The sequence below is a fragment of the Strigops habroptila genome, chromosome 8, assembly GCF_004027225.2.
Source record: "Strigops habroptila isolate Jane chromosome 8, bStrHab1.2.pri, whole genome shotgun sequence".
NCBI classification, from domain to species: Eukaryota; Metazoa; Chordata; class Aves; order Psittaciformes; family Psittacidae; genus Strigops; species Strigops habroptila.
In genome coordinates, this window is record NC_044284.2 from 911,934 (window position 1) to 926,717 (window position 14,784).

General features: G+C 41.9%; 2 protein-coding genes across 3 annotated transcripts in view; both read left to right on the forward strand.

The window, feature by feature from the left end:
* The window catches only part of CDC14A (cell division cycle 14A), a 72,551-nt gene extending 64,806 nt beyond the window's left edge, over positions 1-7,745 (forward strand). For both annotated transcript variants that reach the window (XM_030495616.2, XM_030495623.2), the window contains one exon: positions 5,901-7,745. In XM_030495616.2, coding sequence (XP_030351476.1) covers positions 5,901-5,914 — 14 coding nt within the window. In that variant the 3' untranslated portion in view covers positions 5,915-7,745. The remainder of the gene's footprint in view (positions 1-5,900) is intronic.
* Positions 7,746-9,644: 1,899 nt separating this feature from the next.
* GPR88 (G protein-coupled receptor 88) lies at positions 9,645-11,967 on the forward strand. Its single transcript, XM_030494859.1, has one exon. It carries the CDS (start codon positions 10,879-10,881, stop codon positions 11,965-11,967), a length of 1,089 nt encoding a protein of 362 aa, XP_030350719.1. The 5' UTR covers positions 9,645-10,878.
* The last annotated feature ends 2,817 nt before the right edge of the window (positions 11,968-14,784 follow it).

The window sequence follows — 14,784 nt, forward strand, 5'->3', positions numbered from 1 at the left end:
TTTTAAATTTCAAATTATCTATAACATAGTTTATAAGTTTATTATGTATCTTAATCTTCATGCAGTAACAGAGTTAAAGAAGCCTTTGTATGTATCATACTAGAAGTACAACATTCTTACAGATAGGGTTCATGTGAAAGATGAGTCCACTTGACATGAAACCTAGTCCTTTTCTAATACCAAATGGGAAAAGTATTTTAGAGAAAGGTATTTCTGATGGTCTCACTATTTTAGCTTTCATTCCTCGACAACTTAGAATCATAGAATCCCAGACTGGTTTGGGTTGGAAAGGACCTTAAGATCATCCAGTTCCAACCCCCCGGCATGGACAGGGGACACCTCACATTAGACCATGTTGCCCGAGGCTCTGTCCAGCCTGGCCTTGAACACTGCCAGGGATGGGGCATTCACCACTTCCTTAGGCAGCCTGGGCCAGTGCTGCTTTGGGCTTATTTTGTGCCCTTTTTCTGTGTGAAAGTCTGTATAAAGAGGGTGCGTGGAGAAATTAATGCAACTTGAAAATGCAGAAAAGAGAGACTATAGAAACTTGTAACTCAGTTATGAAATAAGAGATAACTTCAGGTATTTTAGGGAAAAAATAAACATATTTACTACTATAAATCTACAAATAATTTACAATATCTGGTTCGAAAAGATTTGATATCCTACTAATCATAAGCTGCTGTATTTTTAATAGAATATATTGCCCACAATTAATGGAACCTGTCAGCCTCTGTTCAGTAGTACCAACACTTCTGAGTTGTATATTTTAGCTCCTGGAAATTAAACTGTCTTCATATAAAGTTAACTTCAGAATATGACACCTTTCTCTCCTGTTTCCTTATCACTGATAAATTGTTTCATTCTAAAGTTTCATTCATTCACTCTAAAGCAGGTACTAAAACCAGTACCTGCTACTGGTTTCGAGTGTGGCCGGTCTCCTGCCTTTAAGCACCTAATACACATGGTGTGTAACCAGGGCGTTTCTGAGTTACCTGCAAAGCAACCTTATTTCAAAATAACAGTGGTTAAACTGCTTTCCTGCTTGGAAGATGTTTTTCAACTATGTCCTGAATGTTGCATGTGCTGCTAAATACACCACATGGCCTTGTGCATCTGGCACAATTGCAGTGGAGTGCACCTGCTTTAAGTACAATCGACTGAGTTGAGTGCAGTTTCTGGGATGTCATGGTGTGTACAACAGGAGTAGATTATTTGATCATTTAATCTCTGAATGCTTTCTGTCTGGTAGGGAGCCTCTGACTTACTGGCTGATACAGATCCATCTTGATGTTGGTTTATTTTGAAGACAGTATCATTTTTCTTGGTAATTAGTCCCACTGGTCGAATACAGTCATTTCACTTTCAGTCTGAAACTTATATCTCTTTATTGTGTCACGGTTATAGTCCTTTATTACACTATTTTCTTGTCAGGAAGGTATTTCATGCTAGTCATCTCAACTTGATTGTCTTCCAGTAAGCTAAGTTGGCTCAAAGATCCTTTAGGAAAGTGTTCAAATCCTTTTACAGGTGTTGAAAATCCCTTCTCAAGAAGTAGATGCAACACTTTTAAATTCATCTTTCAGGTCTAGAAAGCTATTCCTCAGTGCTGTCCTGCTTAGAAATTCATAGCTTGTGTAATGCATTGGGAATTCATGAGAGACACTGACTTGTATTTTAGCCCAATGTCCTGCATTCCTGTTTACTTTTTACGTGGAACTCTGTGGAAAAGCAGCATCTTCCCCCTCACTCCCACCCCCTTCTTAATAGGACCCATTAACCAGCCACGGACGATGTTGTGTTTCACCACTGCAAGCACTGACATCCGGCTGTTTTGCTTTTGGTGATGTTCATCGGTGGTCTTGAGCTCTGAGCAAAATATGGAATAGCATCAAGCCTTAATACCAACAGTACTGGTTGGCAGAACTCTGTTAAAAGCAGACTTCTATTTGGTGACTTCCACTTGACTGCTTTAGATGCTGAAATGACTTGGAACTCTTGACAGCCAACCCTTAGTCTTGTTGCTGGAAGAGTTTGCATTACATTGCACTTCTTTCTAATTGGAGCACATCAGATGCTCTACCTGACGGAAACCTATTCCATACACTGCTGGTGATGTTTATTCATTTAATTTATCACATCAAAGAACTCTTGAACGATATGAATTCTATTCCTCCTCTTTTTACTAGCAGGATCTCCCTTACTGAGTTAGATCTCAAGCTATCCATCTGTAACTGTACAGGTACTCTGATTTTAGAAAATCATCATTCTAGGTTTGTTAACTATCAGCACAAGTGGTGCACGAGCATTTTATGATGGTTAGGACAGTAAAATTGCAGTTCTAATTCTTCAATCTCATTAGTGAGGAAACTGGGAACTTCATTTTTATGCAACACAAGTACATATTTTTTTGTTTCTTCAGTATGGAGAAGTTATTCAATACTCTCTTCTTTTTTCTGTTTATAATGAAAATCTTTAAAAAACATTTATGAATACTGTTGTTCCACAGACAAATCCCAAACATGACTGTCACTTCCTGTTGTTGTCAGCTATCTATTTTTTCCTAATGGTTTTTGTCCTTCATCAGTGTAAGCTCATAATCCATTTCCTTTTTATCATGCTTCTGCTGTTGTATGCTGATGAACTAGAAAAAAAGCTTGATTTTCACAGAATAGACAACTTGCCATTCTAGCCAAATAGAAGAAATGTTTTATTTGCAAATGGGATGTTTTGATCAAACAGAATCTCTCGCAATTATAATTGGCAGAAATATTCTTACCAAGTAGAATCACTTTTAAGGTACCACAATAAGACTTTGACTTTGTTCTTACAGTAGTTATAAATCCAAATATCACTCTTTAAAATGTATTTTTATGGAAGAGTGTAACTGGGTAGTTTTAGGATGAGTCACCTTTTGCTTCTATAGCTGTCATGGAAACTGGCAAGATGGAAAATGCTCAAAAAAGTGAAGCGTTAGCAGTGTTTTAAAATTTATATACATCATCTTTATATGTTTTTCTTAATAAAAGCTTCCCATTAATGAATATAGGACAGCCTTTGCAAAAAAGAGAGACAAACACCAGCGCATCTTTCTCATCTGGAAAGCTGGCAGACACAAAGGATTATAAGTGCTTACGCATTTTCTGTAACATAGATTTATTTTAGTGGATCTTGTGGATTCAGGGTAGTTCTTGCCTGCTGCAACAAGAGTGTTGCAGCAGAGGTTTAGGAGAGTTGATGCTCAATTCAAAACTCTTACATTACTTTCTGCAATTCTCTGGAAAAAGTGCATGTTCAGGTGCTAACAAATAGTCCTAAATGCTCTCGAGGGGTTCCCTCTTGAAAGCTGACTCACAGCTCACTTGGTCCTCACCTTAAATGCTTGTGAACATGGTTCTAGTGCCCAGGTGGATCTGTGGCTTTTCTCTTCCAGGAGGCTTTCTGTGCCCCCTGTTGAAGAAGGGTAGTGATCTAAGCAGTTGCTTCAGCATGAACTTCATTAGATATGGTTAACTGTAGTGGAGCTAATTCTTTGTTTAAACATCTGATACTTGGGTATAAAACGACAAGCTTGAGATTGCATGGGACCACTGTAGGGGTACACTGAAAATTCTACTCAATTAACTGATTTTTATACTCTCATCATTGCAGTTCAGCAATTTCCTTTGGTTTTTTTCCTTCTATTTTTACCTCTGCTTTAAATGAGATTTTGTTAAATACCAGCATATGCCTTGTAAAGGTGGATTGGGGTCTTTTGTTTTGAATAAAGCTTTTAGAATCACAACACATACTTTGAGTCCCTGCAAATAGGAGGTAGGAATGTAAGTTTTAAAATAGAAAATTCAAAAGATTGAAAAAGGAAAAAGAAAAAAAATCACAATTACAAGCTTTGAAATATTGCCATCAATCTCTTTGGACAATGTGAAGAGATTTAAGGGCACAAATTAACATAACTGCAAAAGCAAACAAACCAACCAAGTTTCCACTTCAGAATCTTTAATTTATGGATTTCTTGTTTGTTTTCTTAAATCCTGATGTAGAATTCTTGGTTACTACTGCCTGCTAAGTAAAGGCCTGGGGTTCATAGTTCTTTGTCAACTAATGGCTAGCTGTTCCCAGGCTCACCAGAAGCATACAGTGCTTTCTGGTCATCTTTCATCTGTCCAAGCTTAAATGAATCTGTACTGCACAACATAGGAGAGGGTATAATTAAATTTCATGCATTTTTTAATGTTTGTTAATCAACTTTCCTTGGAATTCAGTTCTGAAGGATCCATCTCAAATGCTGCTCTGATTAAGTGTAGCAATCTTTCTGATGATTAAAATGCACATCTGAAATCGAGTGAGCTTTGAGGGCTGTTCCTTCTGCCTCACTCTTACACATATAATAAATAGCTTGACAAGTGCTCTCCCCAAAGCTAATAATCCAGAAGGATTATTAGAGAATGGAGTGGGGGGAAAGGCTTCTATTATTGTGTTTGGTGATTCCACGGTGATTCTGAGCCTATGATGAAAAAATACTTGTTATTTCTGTTTAGTTTTGCAGTCAAGTATTTTCTACTAAATGATACCCTTCATGTTGAATCCATTCAGTGCTAAAAACAGACCCTTTTTAGTCAGTGGTATTCAAATCTTTACATGCTGACAGCACTTTTTAAACCTAGGAAAGAATATCCAGATGGTCTCAGATCTTCAAGATGTGAAAATGCCTTTAAAAGACAACTTTGGAAATACACACCGAGACCTAAGATACAGAAAAAAGTGGTTTTGTGATATTAGTTAGAGCTCTAAAGGTTTATATATCTGTTATGCACTTCTCACTATGTATAATAAAGAGCATTTCTATAGGGAGTAGTTAAGAATAGTGGGAAAATGGAAGACTCCAAGGTTCTGAGCTTTCTTGGAATTCATTGTCTTCTCCAGTAGTTCTCTCTCATTCTGATGAATTGATGCAGTTTTAAGATATGATTTGGGGCTTTTATTTGCTATTTGTTTATAACTAGTACAGTGAAAAGCTCTCTCAGATAAGACTTTTTTATTCATCAGAATCCCAGGCTGGTTTGTGTTGGAAGAGACCTTAAAGCTCCTCCAGCTCCAGCCCCCTGCCACGGACAGGGACACCTTCCGCTAGAGCAGGTTGCTCCAAGCCCCTGTGTCCAACCTGGCCTTGAACACTGCCAGGGATGGGGCAGCCACAGCTTCTCTGGGCACCCTGTGCCAGCGCCTCAGCACCCTCACAGGGAAGAGCTTCTGCCTAAGAGCCCATCTCAATCTCCCCTCTGGCAGGTGAAAGCCATTCCCCTTGTCCTGTCCCTACAGGCCCTTGTAAAATCATCAGTGACAACTTGAGCACGTCTGTATAGGAGGTAATTAAATATTTGGATGCTCTCTAAACTACTTTATAATAGAACCAGAAACGCAAATAAATACAGTAGACCAGCTTATGTTTTCCTCCTCTTCATGATACGACTGCTCGCTGATCCCAGATGAACTATTTGCAGTGCTTCATTTTCATCTGGTTTTAGTAATCCTACATAAATTTATTCATGTGCATAACGGTGCTGCTGTAGGTTTTTTTCTCAGTAAGTAGCTATACCGTGTCTGTTCCCTCTCATTCCCTGAATCAATGTCTAAATTATGCTTATTTTTTACAGTAGCACTTTGATTCTCATTCCGGATAAATGGAAACAATTCAGTTAGAGTAACTGCAATCATCTGTTTTCCCAACACATTTTTAAGGTATTGTTTTAAGGTGCTGTTTGAAAGGACTTGTAACGCTTCTCTAATCTTGTTCTAACTCCTCCTTCCTGTCCTTTCTCTACTCCTTAAGTGCAAAATGCATATTATATACCAATATAACCTCCCCAGTGAGTTTTAATCAGTTTTTCTTCTCTGCACAGTCCCTTCAGTCTGAGTATGTTCAGTACTAAAGCCTTGCTGCTTTGGTGAAACCTGCTGAGCTCTTAAAATCCAAGTCCTTCATGAAGAAGAACTTCAGGAAGGAAACTGCTTGCTCAGAGGAGGAATCTTCAATACACAGGACATATTAAACCCTTAACGAAGAGGAGACTTCTTAACAGGCAGAAATTTCTTGTTACTGACTACTGCAGCTGCACTGATGTTAAATTTATCGAAGTTCTTACCCCGTGTTATATGCAGATTTAAATTTTTAATGTTGAGACAGCTTGAATATATTTCTAATGAGTTTCATTAAGACATTTATTAACTTGTTTACAGTGTTAAAATATGTATTTCGAGAATATTTTGGTAAGCAATATATATAAAAATGATGTAAAAATTAGAATATATTTTAATTTAGTGTCCACTTTGCTACAGAAATGTGTATTTTAAAGAATTTGTACATGTTTATCAAAGATAGGAATTTTTTTATGAACAAGAATTTTTCTTGGTGTAGGGGTCCACCATTCTTGCCGAGAGCCTAATGTAATTACTTTTTCACTACTTGGTCTTCTGGTAACTTAGTGGAAGTCTAACTAGTGAGAGACTAGTTACTGCACTATCAACTGAAAGCACTTGATGCACAGTCTCTTCCCACTTTCAGCTGCTAGTGTTTCATAAGGAAACACTGTGAAAGAAAAATAAAGGGAAAATCTTGGTTGAGATGGAACTTACATCTGCTGCTGCAAAGAGAAAGTGATTTATCTGATGATTCAATTCTAGAATTAACGCTTTCTTTCCATTTGTCTTAAAGGAATGTTTTCACTTTCTTTTCAATGTAGAATGTTACATTTTGCTATGCAATATATGCTGCAAAAACGAAGGCAAGCCGGACAGAAGTTGGTAAGAATGTGTATGTACAGTGAGTTGGGCAGTGCTGCATACTTACATGGTTTTAACCTACATTTGGCAGTATGTGTACACTTTCATTAGCAAAGATGTTGGAGGTATATTACATTTTCACTTATCAATTGGGTAAGTTTGGATATCTTATCAATTGGATAACATCAATTGGATGTTTCATAAACCTTTTAGTTTGAAAACTGCTGTTAAACACATAGCTAATGTAAGCTCCTGTATCACAGACTGTTTTTGTCAGTAGTAAAGATGCTCTTTAACGTCTAGTTTAATCAGGTGTTATTAGGAAGGAGGCTGGGAATGAAGCGGTGTCACAGTGAAGCACTGGAGATCCCATGGGAAATTTTCACAACTCCACAAGTGCACAGTAAGCAAAAAAAAATACCCAGCTGTGAGGACTTGATTTGCCACTAGTTCAGAAGACAAAACCAGAACAGCTTTGTTACCTAGGAGTTTTTCTGATACCTACGGAAACTTAAAGATCAAACTTGGTTGAATTGTCCGTCTGTTCCTGAAGATCAGGAATTCCCTGCATTTGCTCAACAGTTGAAGTTAAGATAAAGTGCCACATTATTTATTTAAAAGATAAGCTCACAAATTGCTATGGAAAGTTGTACTGAAAGTGTTACTAAGCAATACTGAGAGCAGCTATATAAGTCACTGAATAAAATCTCCATGCAATACTGTACTTTTTCCACAACTGTGTATATGTAACATATACACACACAAAGTAGCATATGTGTGTGCATATATATACAATATACTGTATATTAATTATAGATTAATGGTAAGGTAATTCTACCTCTTATAAAGAATTTTGTCATGTACTTTGTTATAAATAGTTTTCCTTGATAAAATATTGTTTAATTTTGAAATGTAGATATATATATACATACAGCTAATTGATAATAAAATGCCTATATCATCCAGCCTCCTTGTTTCTTGGCTTTTCTTACGTTAGCTATTTTGGTGCTAACTAATAAAATTAGATCTCTAATCGAAGAACAGCTCTTCAAAATCACCTTCCTCGTTCTAAAGCGTGTAATGTATTTTTAAGTAAGGTGACATTGCGCAAAGTCATTAGTATGATGGATATCTTTTATAACATCTCTAGCTAACCTTGTACTTGCTTTGTATAACATCAAGTATTTAATCAATGTGTTGATACTATGATGTAAAGGTTGCATTTGAAAATACCATAACTTAAAAGCTGTATCTGAATTGAGGAAGCTCTTTTTTCCTGGACAAGGACCCCTGTTAAAAGTGTACTATACCTTGTCTTTTGCAGATGTAACAGGTTTCTTAGTCTCACGAACAGCAGGGTCTTTGTCTGTAAGAACCGAAAAGATCATGCTTTCATTAGCTTCTTATCCTTCCTTTCAATTAAAAACTAGTCACAAATGGTGCTAATGTCGTTTAACTCTGCTGTTGATTATCAGCACATTTGTGTGTTGCATGATTATTTATCCAGGGTACTTAATATTCCTGTCGGGTAAGTCTGTACCACAGTGGATGATGTGGACAGTATGGAACTGTTACACAGCCACTCTAAAGGAATGGCAAAGCCAAGAACAGAGCTTTGGAAGTTGCCCAAATTCTAGTGACAGTCTAATCTAAAAGCAGAATAAAGGCTTCTGCCACTACATTCAGAAAATTAATGGATGGTGGTTTGGATGTGTAGAGTAAATATAAAGGAAGGCAGCTAAATAAAAAGTTTCCAGTACATAGGAATTAACCTCTCCCCTAGCTTTTTTCCTGGACTTCCTATACAAAATACATAAATGCCAGCTAACATACAACATATTTTTTGTCCTTAAAAATGAAAGATAACTATAGCCAGTATTCTGTTGTAATCGGCTTCCTAACAACAACAACAAAACCGGGGACAGTGAAAGGTCAGGGAGATCTTTAGAACCTTGTAGCTTTTAAGAAATACCCTGGAATTTGTTTCTCTGTTTATCCTCTGTTCACTTCTCCTTGACCTTTACCATTTCTGTTGCCTCATATATAAATGTATCTTCTTGTTCTGGGAGCGCAGGCACAGGAGATCATTAAAACAGGTTTGATAAACAGGCAAGGATGGGTTAAATAGATCTAGAGGTCTCGCTGGGCCTGTGATTCCGTGGCCTTATGAAACTGTTAATCATCTCTTTAAAGTATGCTTTATGAAGCTTTTTGGTTAGGGAGAGATTTCTTGTTACAGATTTAGAGAATATTTTTCAATTACAGTACTGCAGAAAGAGGAGGATTTGAGTTTCTATAATAACTGTTCTCTACTGACAGCTAAACAATGAAAGGCCTCAAAAGGTTTGACACTTGATTAGATCTACACTGTAAAGTGCAGCAGGCAAAAAATATGGTAATTAAGGGCCTGATCAAGTAAATCACTCAGGTATGTCTTTAACCTTGAGTACGTGAGCAATCTAATTAATTAAAGAAGAACATAGATATTCTTGTTGGTAACAAATGCATATTTGGATCAATAGTCCTGTCAAATTGCAAACATGAGCCTTTCTGTCAAATGAAAGATGTGCTGTGTTGCAAAAAAATAATCCATTAACCCACACTAATTAACTTCAGTATCTTAAAGAATGTATATTGTAACTATAATTATTTCCTAATATATTATTTAGTGTTGTCATTTGTTAGCACCATGAGTTTAACAAAGATACCTTTAGTCAATGTACAGATCATACCTTATGAGCCAGGAATGCTCATTTCTGTAGCCTACATATAACCCACCTGTAAAAGCAGCTTTTCTCTTACAGTCACCACAAAATTAAGCAGCACTCGTCTTCTGGGAAGCTTTTTTGACAGAAAATGTTAAGTTCTTTTACTTGGTTTCTCACTAAGTCTTGTGCAGGGTAAGGACAGCTAACATTCCGTTAACGGTTTGAATAAAGCACGGTTGACTTCCTGGGAGAATCCCGCTACAAACTCTTGTCCATTTGGGAAAGAACTGTTAAGTCCAGCTTTTCACACAGCTTTTAGTCCATGGAAGCACCTGCCATTCACCTCTGCTGGAACTTGTGCTCTGAATCAGTTCTGGTGTGAGACTGTTTCAAACACCGTGCTGATTCCATTTTATCTGTGTTCTTACCGGCACCTCCAGCAGGCTGGCAATGCAGGATCGCCTGTGGGCTGATACAGCAGGCTGTTTAATCAAGAAATACTGAATATTTTGGCTGAGGGCCAGCTTCCTCAAATAAGGAATGCTGTCTTACCAAGGATCTGTGTATCTATTGTGTTTGAATTATTTCATTTGGAAAGTATATTGTTATTATAGACCAGTTCTAAAATTAAGCTTTCAGAAGCCTAGTGCACTTTCTCTTAAAAAAGGATCAGAAATAAAATCAGTTTAAGGGAAGCATCTTGCAGAGGATTTTCTCCAGTAAATGGATTGTGTTTCAGACAGAAGTGACTGATACTGGTTTGAAAGCGTGCTGCAAATGAAAGTTGTGTAAATGGGTTCGAACCAGGAAACTGGTAAGGCAAAGAGAAGAGTCAGACTGTGTAGTTGCAGTATTTCTGGAGCATGACAGGGTTTGGGTTTTTTTCTTTTCTTTTTTTTTTTTTTTTTCCTTCTTGATTTAACAAGTTGAAAATCTGCTGAATAATTCATGAAGAGTGGAAGGGCTGAATCTTCCTGGAATGATATACAGTGTACGTAGTGTGGCACAGGAGAAACTGCAAAGCTTTGTATCAGTTGCTACCGTTTCTGCTGCTGATTGCAAGGTGCTGCTGCTCTTTGCATTTTCACAGCTCCAGAATCCTCAGCCGTGCTCCGGTCTGCTCGCAGCCATCCGCTCCCTATGGACCCACCTTCGCTACCTACACGGTGTGGGATCTCATAGTACTGCCTGCCTTGGACACTGCCGTTCTGTCTCACTGCAAACTGCGTTTTCTGGACCTTGCAGCTCGTACAACTGGAACATGCCTTAAGAGTCCCTCAGCTGCACATCCTCCCTTGTGCTTGGTGGGGGACTCCTGCAGCAGGATCTTCTGACCCAGACCAGGATGGGACTTACAGGGAGAAGCCAAAACTGAGCTGCATTCAGCGAGATGCCCAACGCCTCTTCCTGGAGTGCCAGCTCGCCTCTGCTGCTGCTCTGGGAGGACTCCTCTGGGACCCGCATCTTCCTCTCGCTGCTCTACGCGGTCTTGGCTATCTCAGGCACTTTATCCAATGTGATGGTCATCTATTTGGTGTTCTCCTTCAAGAAGCTGCAGACTACCAGCAATGCCTTCATTGTGAACGGCTGCGCGGCAGACCTGAGCGTGTGCGCCCTGTGGATGCCCCAGGAGGCTGTGCTGGGGCTGCTGCCGCCCAACTCCTCCTCCCTTCGCTCCGCAGAGTACCGGCTGCTGCGAGGGGGGCTCCTGGGCCTCGGCCTCACCGTGTCCCTCGCCTCTCACCTGCTGGTGGCCTTCAACAGGTACGTGCTCATCACCAAGCTGCCCAGCGTGTACCAGGCCCTCTACCAGCGGAGGCACACGGGCTGCATGATCGGGCTCTCCTGGGCCCTCGCCCTGCTCCTGGTCCCCCTGCTGCCCGGGCTCTGGACGCCGGGCTCTGCCCAGCAGCCGCCGCTGCGGCAGACGGACGGCAGCTCCCGCTACACCGCGCTGCTCCTCGCCCTGGCCGTGCTGGGCCAGACCGCGCTGCTGCTGCACTGCTACCTCGGCATCGTGCGGCGGGTGCGGGGCAGCGCCAAGCGGGTCAGCGTCCTCAACTTCCATCTCCTGCACCAGCTGCCCTTCCCCGCCGCGCCGCCGCCGCCCCGCCGCGCCCAGCGCCGCCTCAGCAGCGTCTCCGTCCTGCTGCTGTGCTGCGTGTTCCTGCTGGGCACGCAGCCGCTGGTCTGGGTCAGCCTCCTGGGCTTCTTCCTGCGCCCGGCGCCGCCGGCGCTGCAGGCCGCCAGCTGGCTGCTGCTCTGCGCCCTCTCGGCCCTCAACCCGCTGCTCTACACGTGGCGCAGCGAGGAGTTCCGCCGGGCGGCCCGCTCCGTCCTGCCCCGCGCCGACGGGCCCGCCGCCGCACCGCGGCCCGCCGCGGCCGCCGCCGGCCCCGCCGCCGCACCGCCCTGCCCGCAGCTGCCCAGGCGGCGGGGCACGGGGGGCAGCGCCGGCGCCAGCGCCGCGCCGCGCTGAGGGGCAGCGCCGGGCGGGAACAGCCGCGTCCCCTGCGGCCGCTCCCCGCCCGCGGCCACCTCACGGCGGGGAGAGAGCCGCCCGCCGCGCCCCCCGCCGGGCCCGGAGCCCGGCACCGCTCCGTCCTTCGTGCGTTCTCCTGTTGCTCCTTTCTGGCCCCTCTCCCTTTTGGCCGCGCTGGCACGAAGCCCGAGGCTCCGGGGCTGAGGTGCGGGTTTCCCGCCCGCCCGCTCCCCTCAGCTCCGCTCCCGGGTGCCGGCCAGGACTCCAGCCAGAAGCGGTGGATTTAGAAAGCTGGGATAACTGGTAAATATGGCAACGTACGTCACTGTTGTTATGCTTTAAACTGTCGTTATGCTTTAAAGATGTCGATATGAGGCAGGCACCTAGACAGCTCTTTTTGAGACTTGCTGCAAGTTTGGTTTTATAAAATCCGTGTAATCTGTTCAGATTCTGAAGTAATTATTTGAAAAAGCACACTTGTGAAGGACTGGCAAGTGTCTCTTTGCACACACAAAGTAATAAATCCACCAGGAACTGCTGCCTTTCCCCCGTTACCTCTCTCCCTGCTCCATGCAAGACCCTCCTTCAGCTTTCCCTGGCAAACCTCCACACGACGCTGTCTGTGGAAACTGTTAAAAACACGTACACCTTTGTGGTGATATTTTGGATATTTTAGTTTGAAAGCTCTTTATATAAGGCCTTTTTTTGACAAAGGCCTCTCTTTGCCTATGGTTCTGCACTTGATAAAACACAATGCAATATGGAGAGCAGTGTTGTCCATCCGGCCTTGTCACCTGTGCAGTTAGAGCTTATTCTGTTTCTGTTAAATACATTATTGCTCAAGTGCGATTTCCCAGGCTCTGCTAAATGTAAACCGGCAGATTCTGCGTGGCATTTGGAAAGGTGGCGAGGGAAACAGACTGCGGTGGTGAGCCTTGTGCCTCCCAGGAATGGACCTAAAATCCTTGTGTTTCCTTCTCTGTTGCTTGGCCACCTCCTTTCTCTTCTCCAGCACAACTGCTCCTGTTCTCTGGTGGTGATACTTAGCACTCTGCCTTTTGGCACAAAAGACTGGGAGAAGGTAGTTGTTTTCTGTGTCCGTGGGCACCCACAAGCAGTATCACCTGACCTGTGCTATCTTGAGAAGAATGGACACATGGGAACATAGGAAGGTTCTTCACAACAAGAATATGTTTTGTTGGGTGACAGGTATTAATGCGAGCTTGGCAGCTCTCATGAGGGTGTCTGAATGATGGGACAATAAGAAGGAAGAGACAAGCACGATGGGTGTAACGTAAAAGGCCCTCTGGCCATATTTTATAATGCTCCACACTTTGCTTGCCTTACCTGATGGGGTTTGCTTTAAGAGGAAGGGAAGAGTTTAATTCTTTTCCAAGTCTAAGACCTGCTAGGCAACTGTGATACAATGCTGTATCTAAAAGCCCCATCCCCAAACTTATTTTTCTAAATAAAAACATGAGGCATCATCATAGAAAAGATTCTTCTTGACATCAGGATTTGACAAAGGCAAGGAACCAAGGCCTCAAAAGGAAAATTAAGTCATCTTGACATCCTGAAAATGTATCAACATCTTGAAAATCGCTTTAGCCACTTGCAAGGACCTGTTTCCCAGAGCCTGAGGCTTACAGAGAGCTTCTTCCTCCACCTTGGAGATAGCGTGAGAGCCAGTGTGCCACTGGGTGAGAGCATCAGAAAGGTGGGGAGGGCTAGCAGGAAAACACGAACAACAAGATATGCAAGGTTTATTTTTATCAACACTGTGCACGTATCTTGGAGAGTGGAGGAGCCACTATATCCTTGTTGGAATCTCTCATCCTAATCTCAGTGACTGTGCTTTTGCTAGCTTTGTGCAGCAGACGGAGAAGGAAAACTGTGCCAACCACACCTATACCAATTCTGGAAAATACTCTGGATCACTGCCGAAGTAAAGCAAATCCCAGGGCCACCAAGGGGTAAGACCCTGTTCTACTGTGGAACATTTGTTCAGTGTGGAACAAAAGGATGCACATCACCACTTCCCACCATGTCTGAAGGAGCTGAAGACACTTGGCAGCGCTCAGTACTGGGCTCAGCAGCAGAAGAACAAGCTTTAAAATAAAGAATCATACGATGTTGTCCCCCTGGTTTTGACTAAGGAACATGTTAGTCTGGAATTAAAGCAATAACCTGTTTCAGAATTCAGTGTCCAAACATCAGCTAACTGGAATTTCTGGGCTTCTTCCCATGTAAAATAGCATGCAAGTGAAATGCCTGTATTTTATATAGACTACGTTTTAAACGCAAACGTGTATACAGAATGCTCTCATGTACAAAAACCTAAGTCAGCTATCCTTCTGCTATGCATTAATTCCAGAGAACAGCTGGAAATCCCTTGGAAGGTTTGATGTAATTACATCTGACTGTAAATCTTTGACTGTTTTAATATACTCAGGTGATCTAAATAGCATTACGCAGAAAAGAACTTTAAAGTAATTAAAAAAGAGTAATTGTCTCAAGATCAGTTTCTTAGAGAAATTACTGCTCAGAAAAGTCCTGTATGCCTTGTTCTACAGCCATGTTCTTTGTATTTCCACATTGTAAATACTCCATGGTAAATTGCAATGGAAGCTCAGCTTAGCTCAACTTCTCCTGGCTCTGTGGTACTGCTTCTTGGTTAAGAAAATTGATCTGACCCAGTTTTTGGCATCTGTGCTTTACTTTTACAGCTGGCTCATATGTGTCCGCTGCTAGTTTAATGGTGACTTTTCTTCAGTATGAATTTCTGTCACGCTCAAACAGCTGATTTAGAGCTGC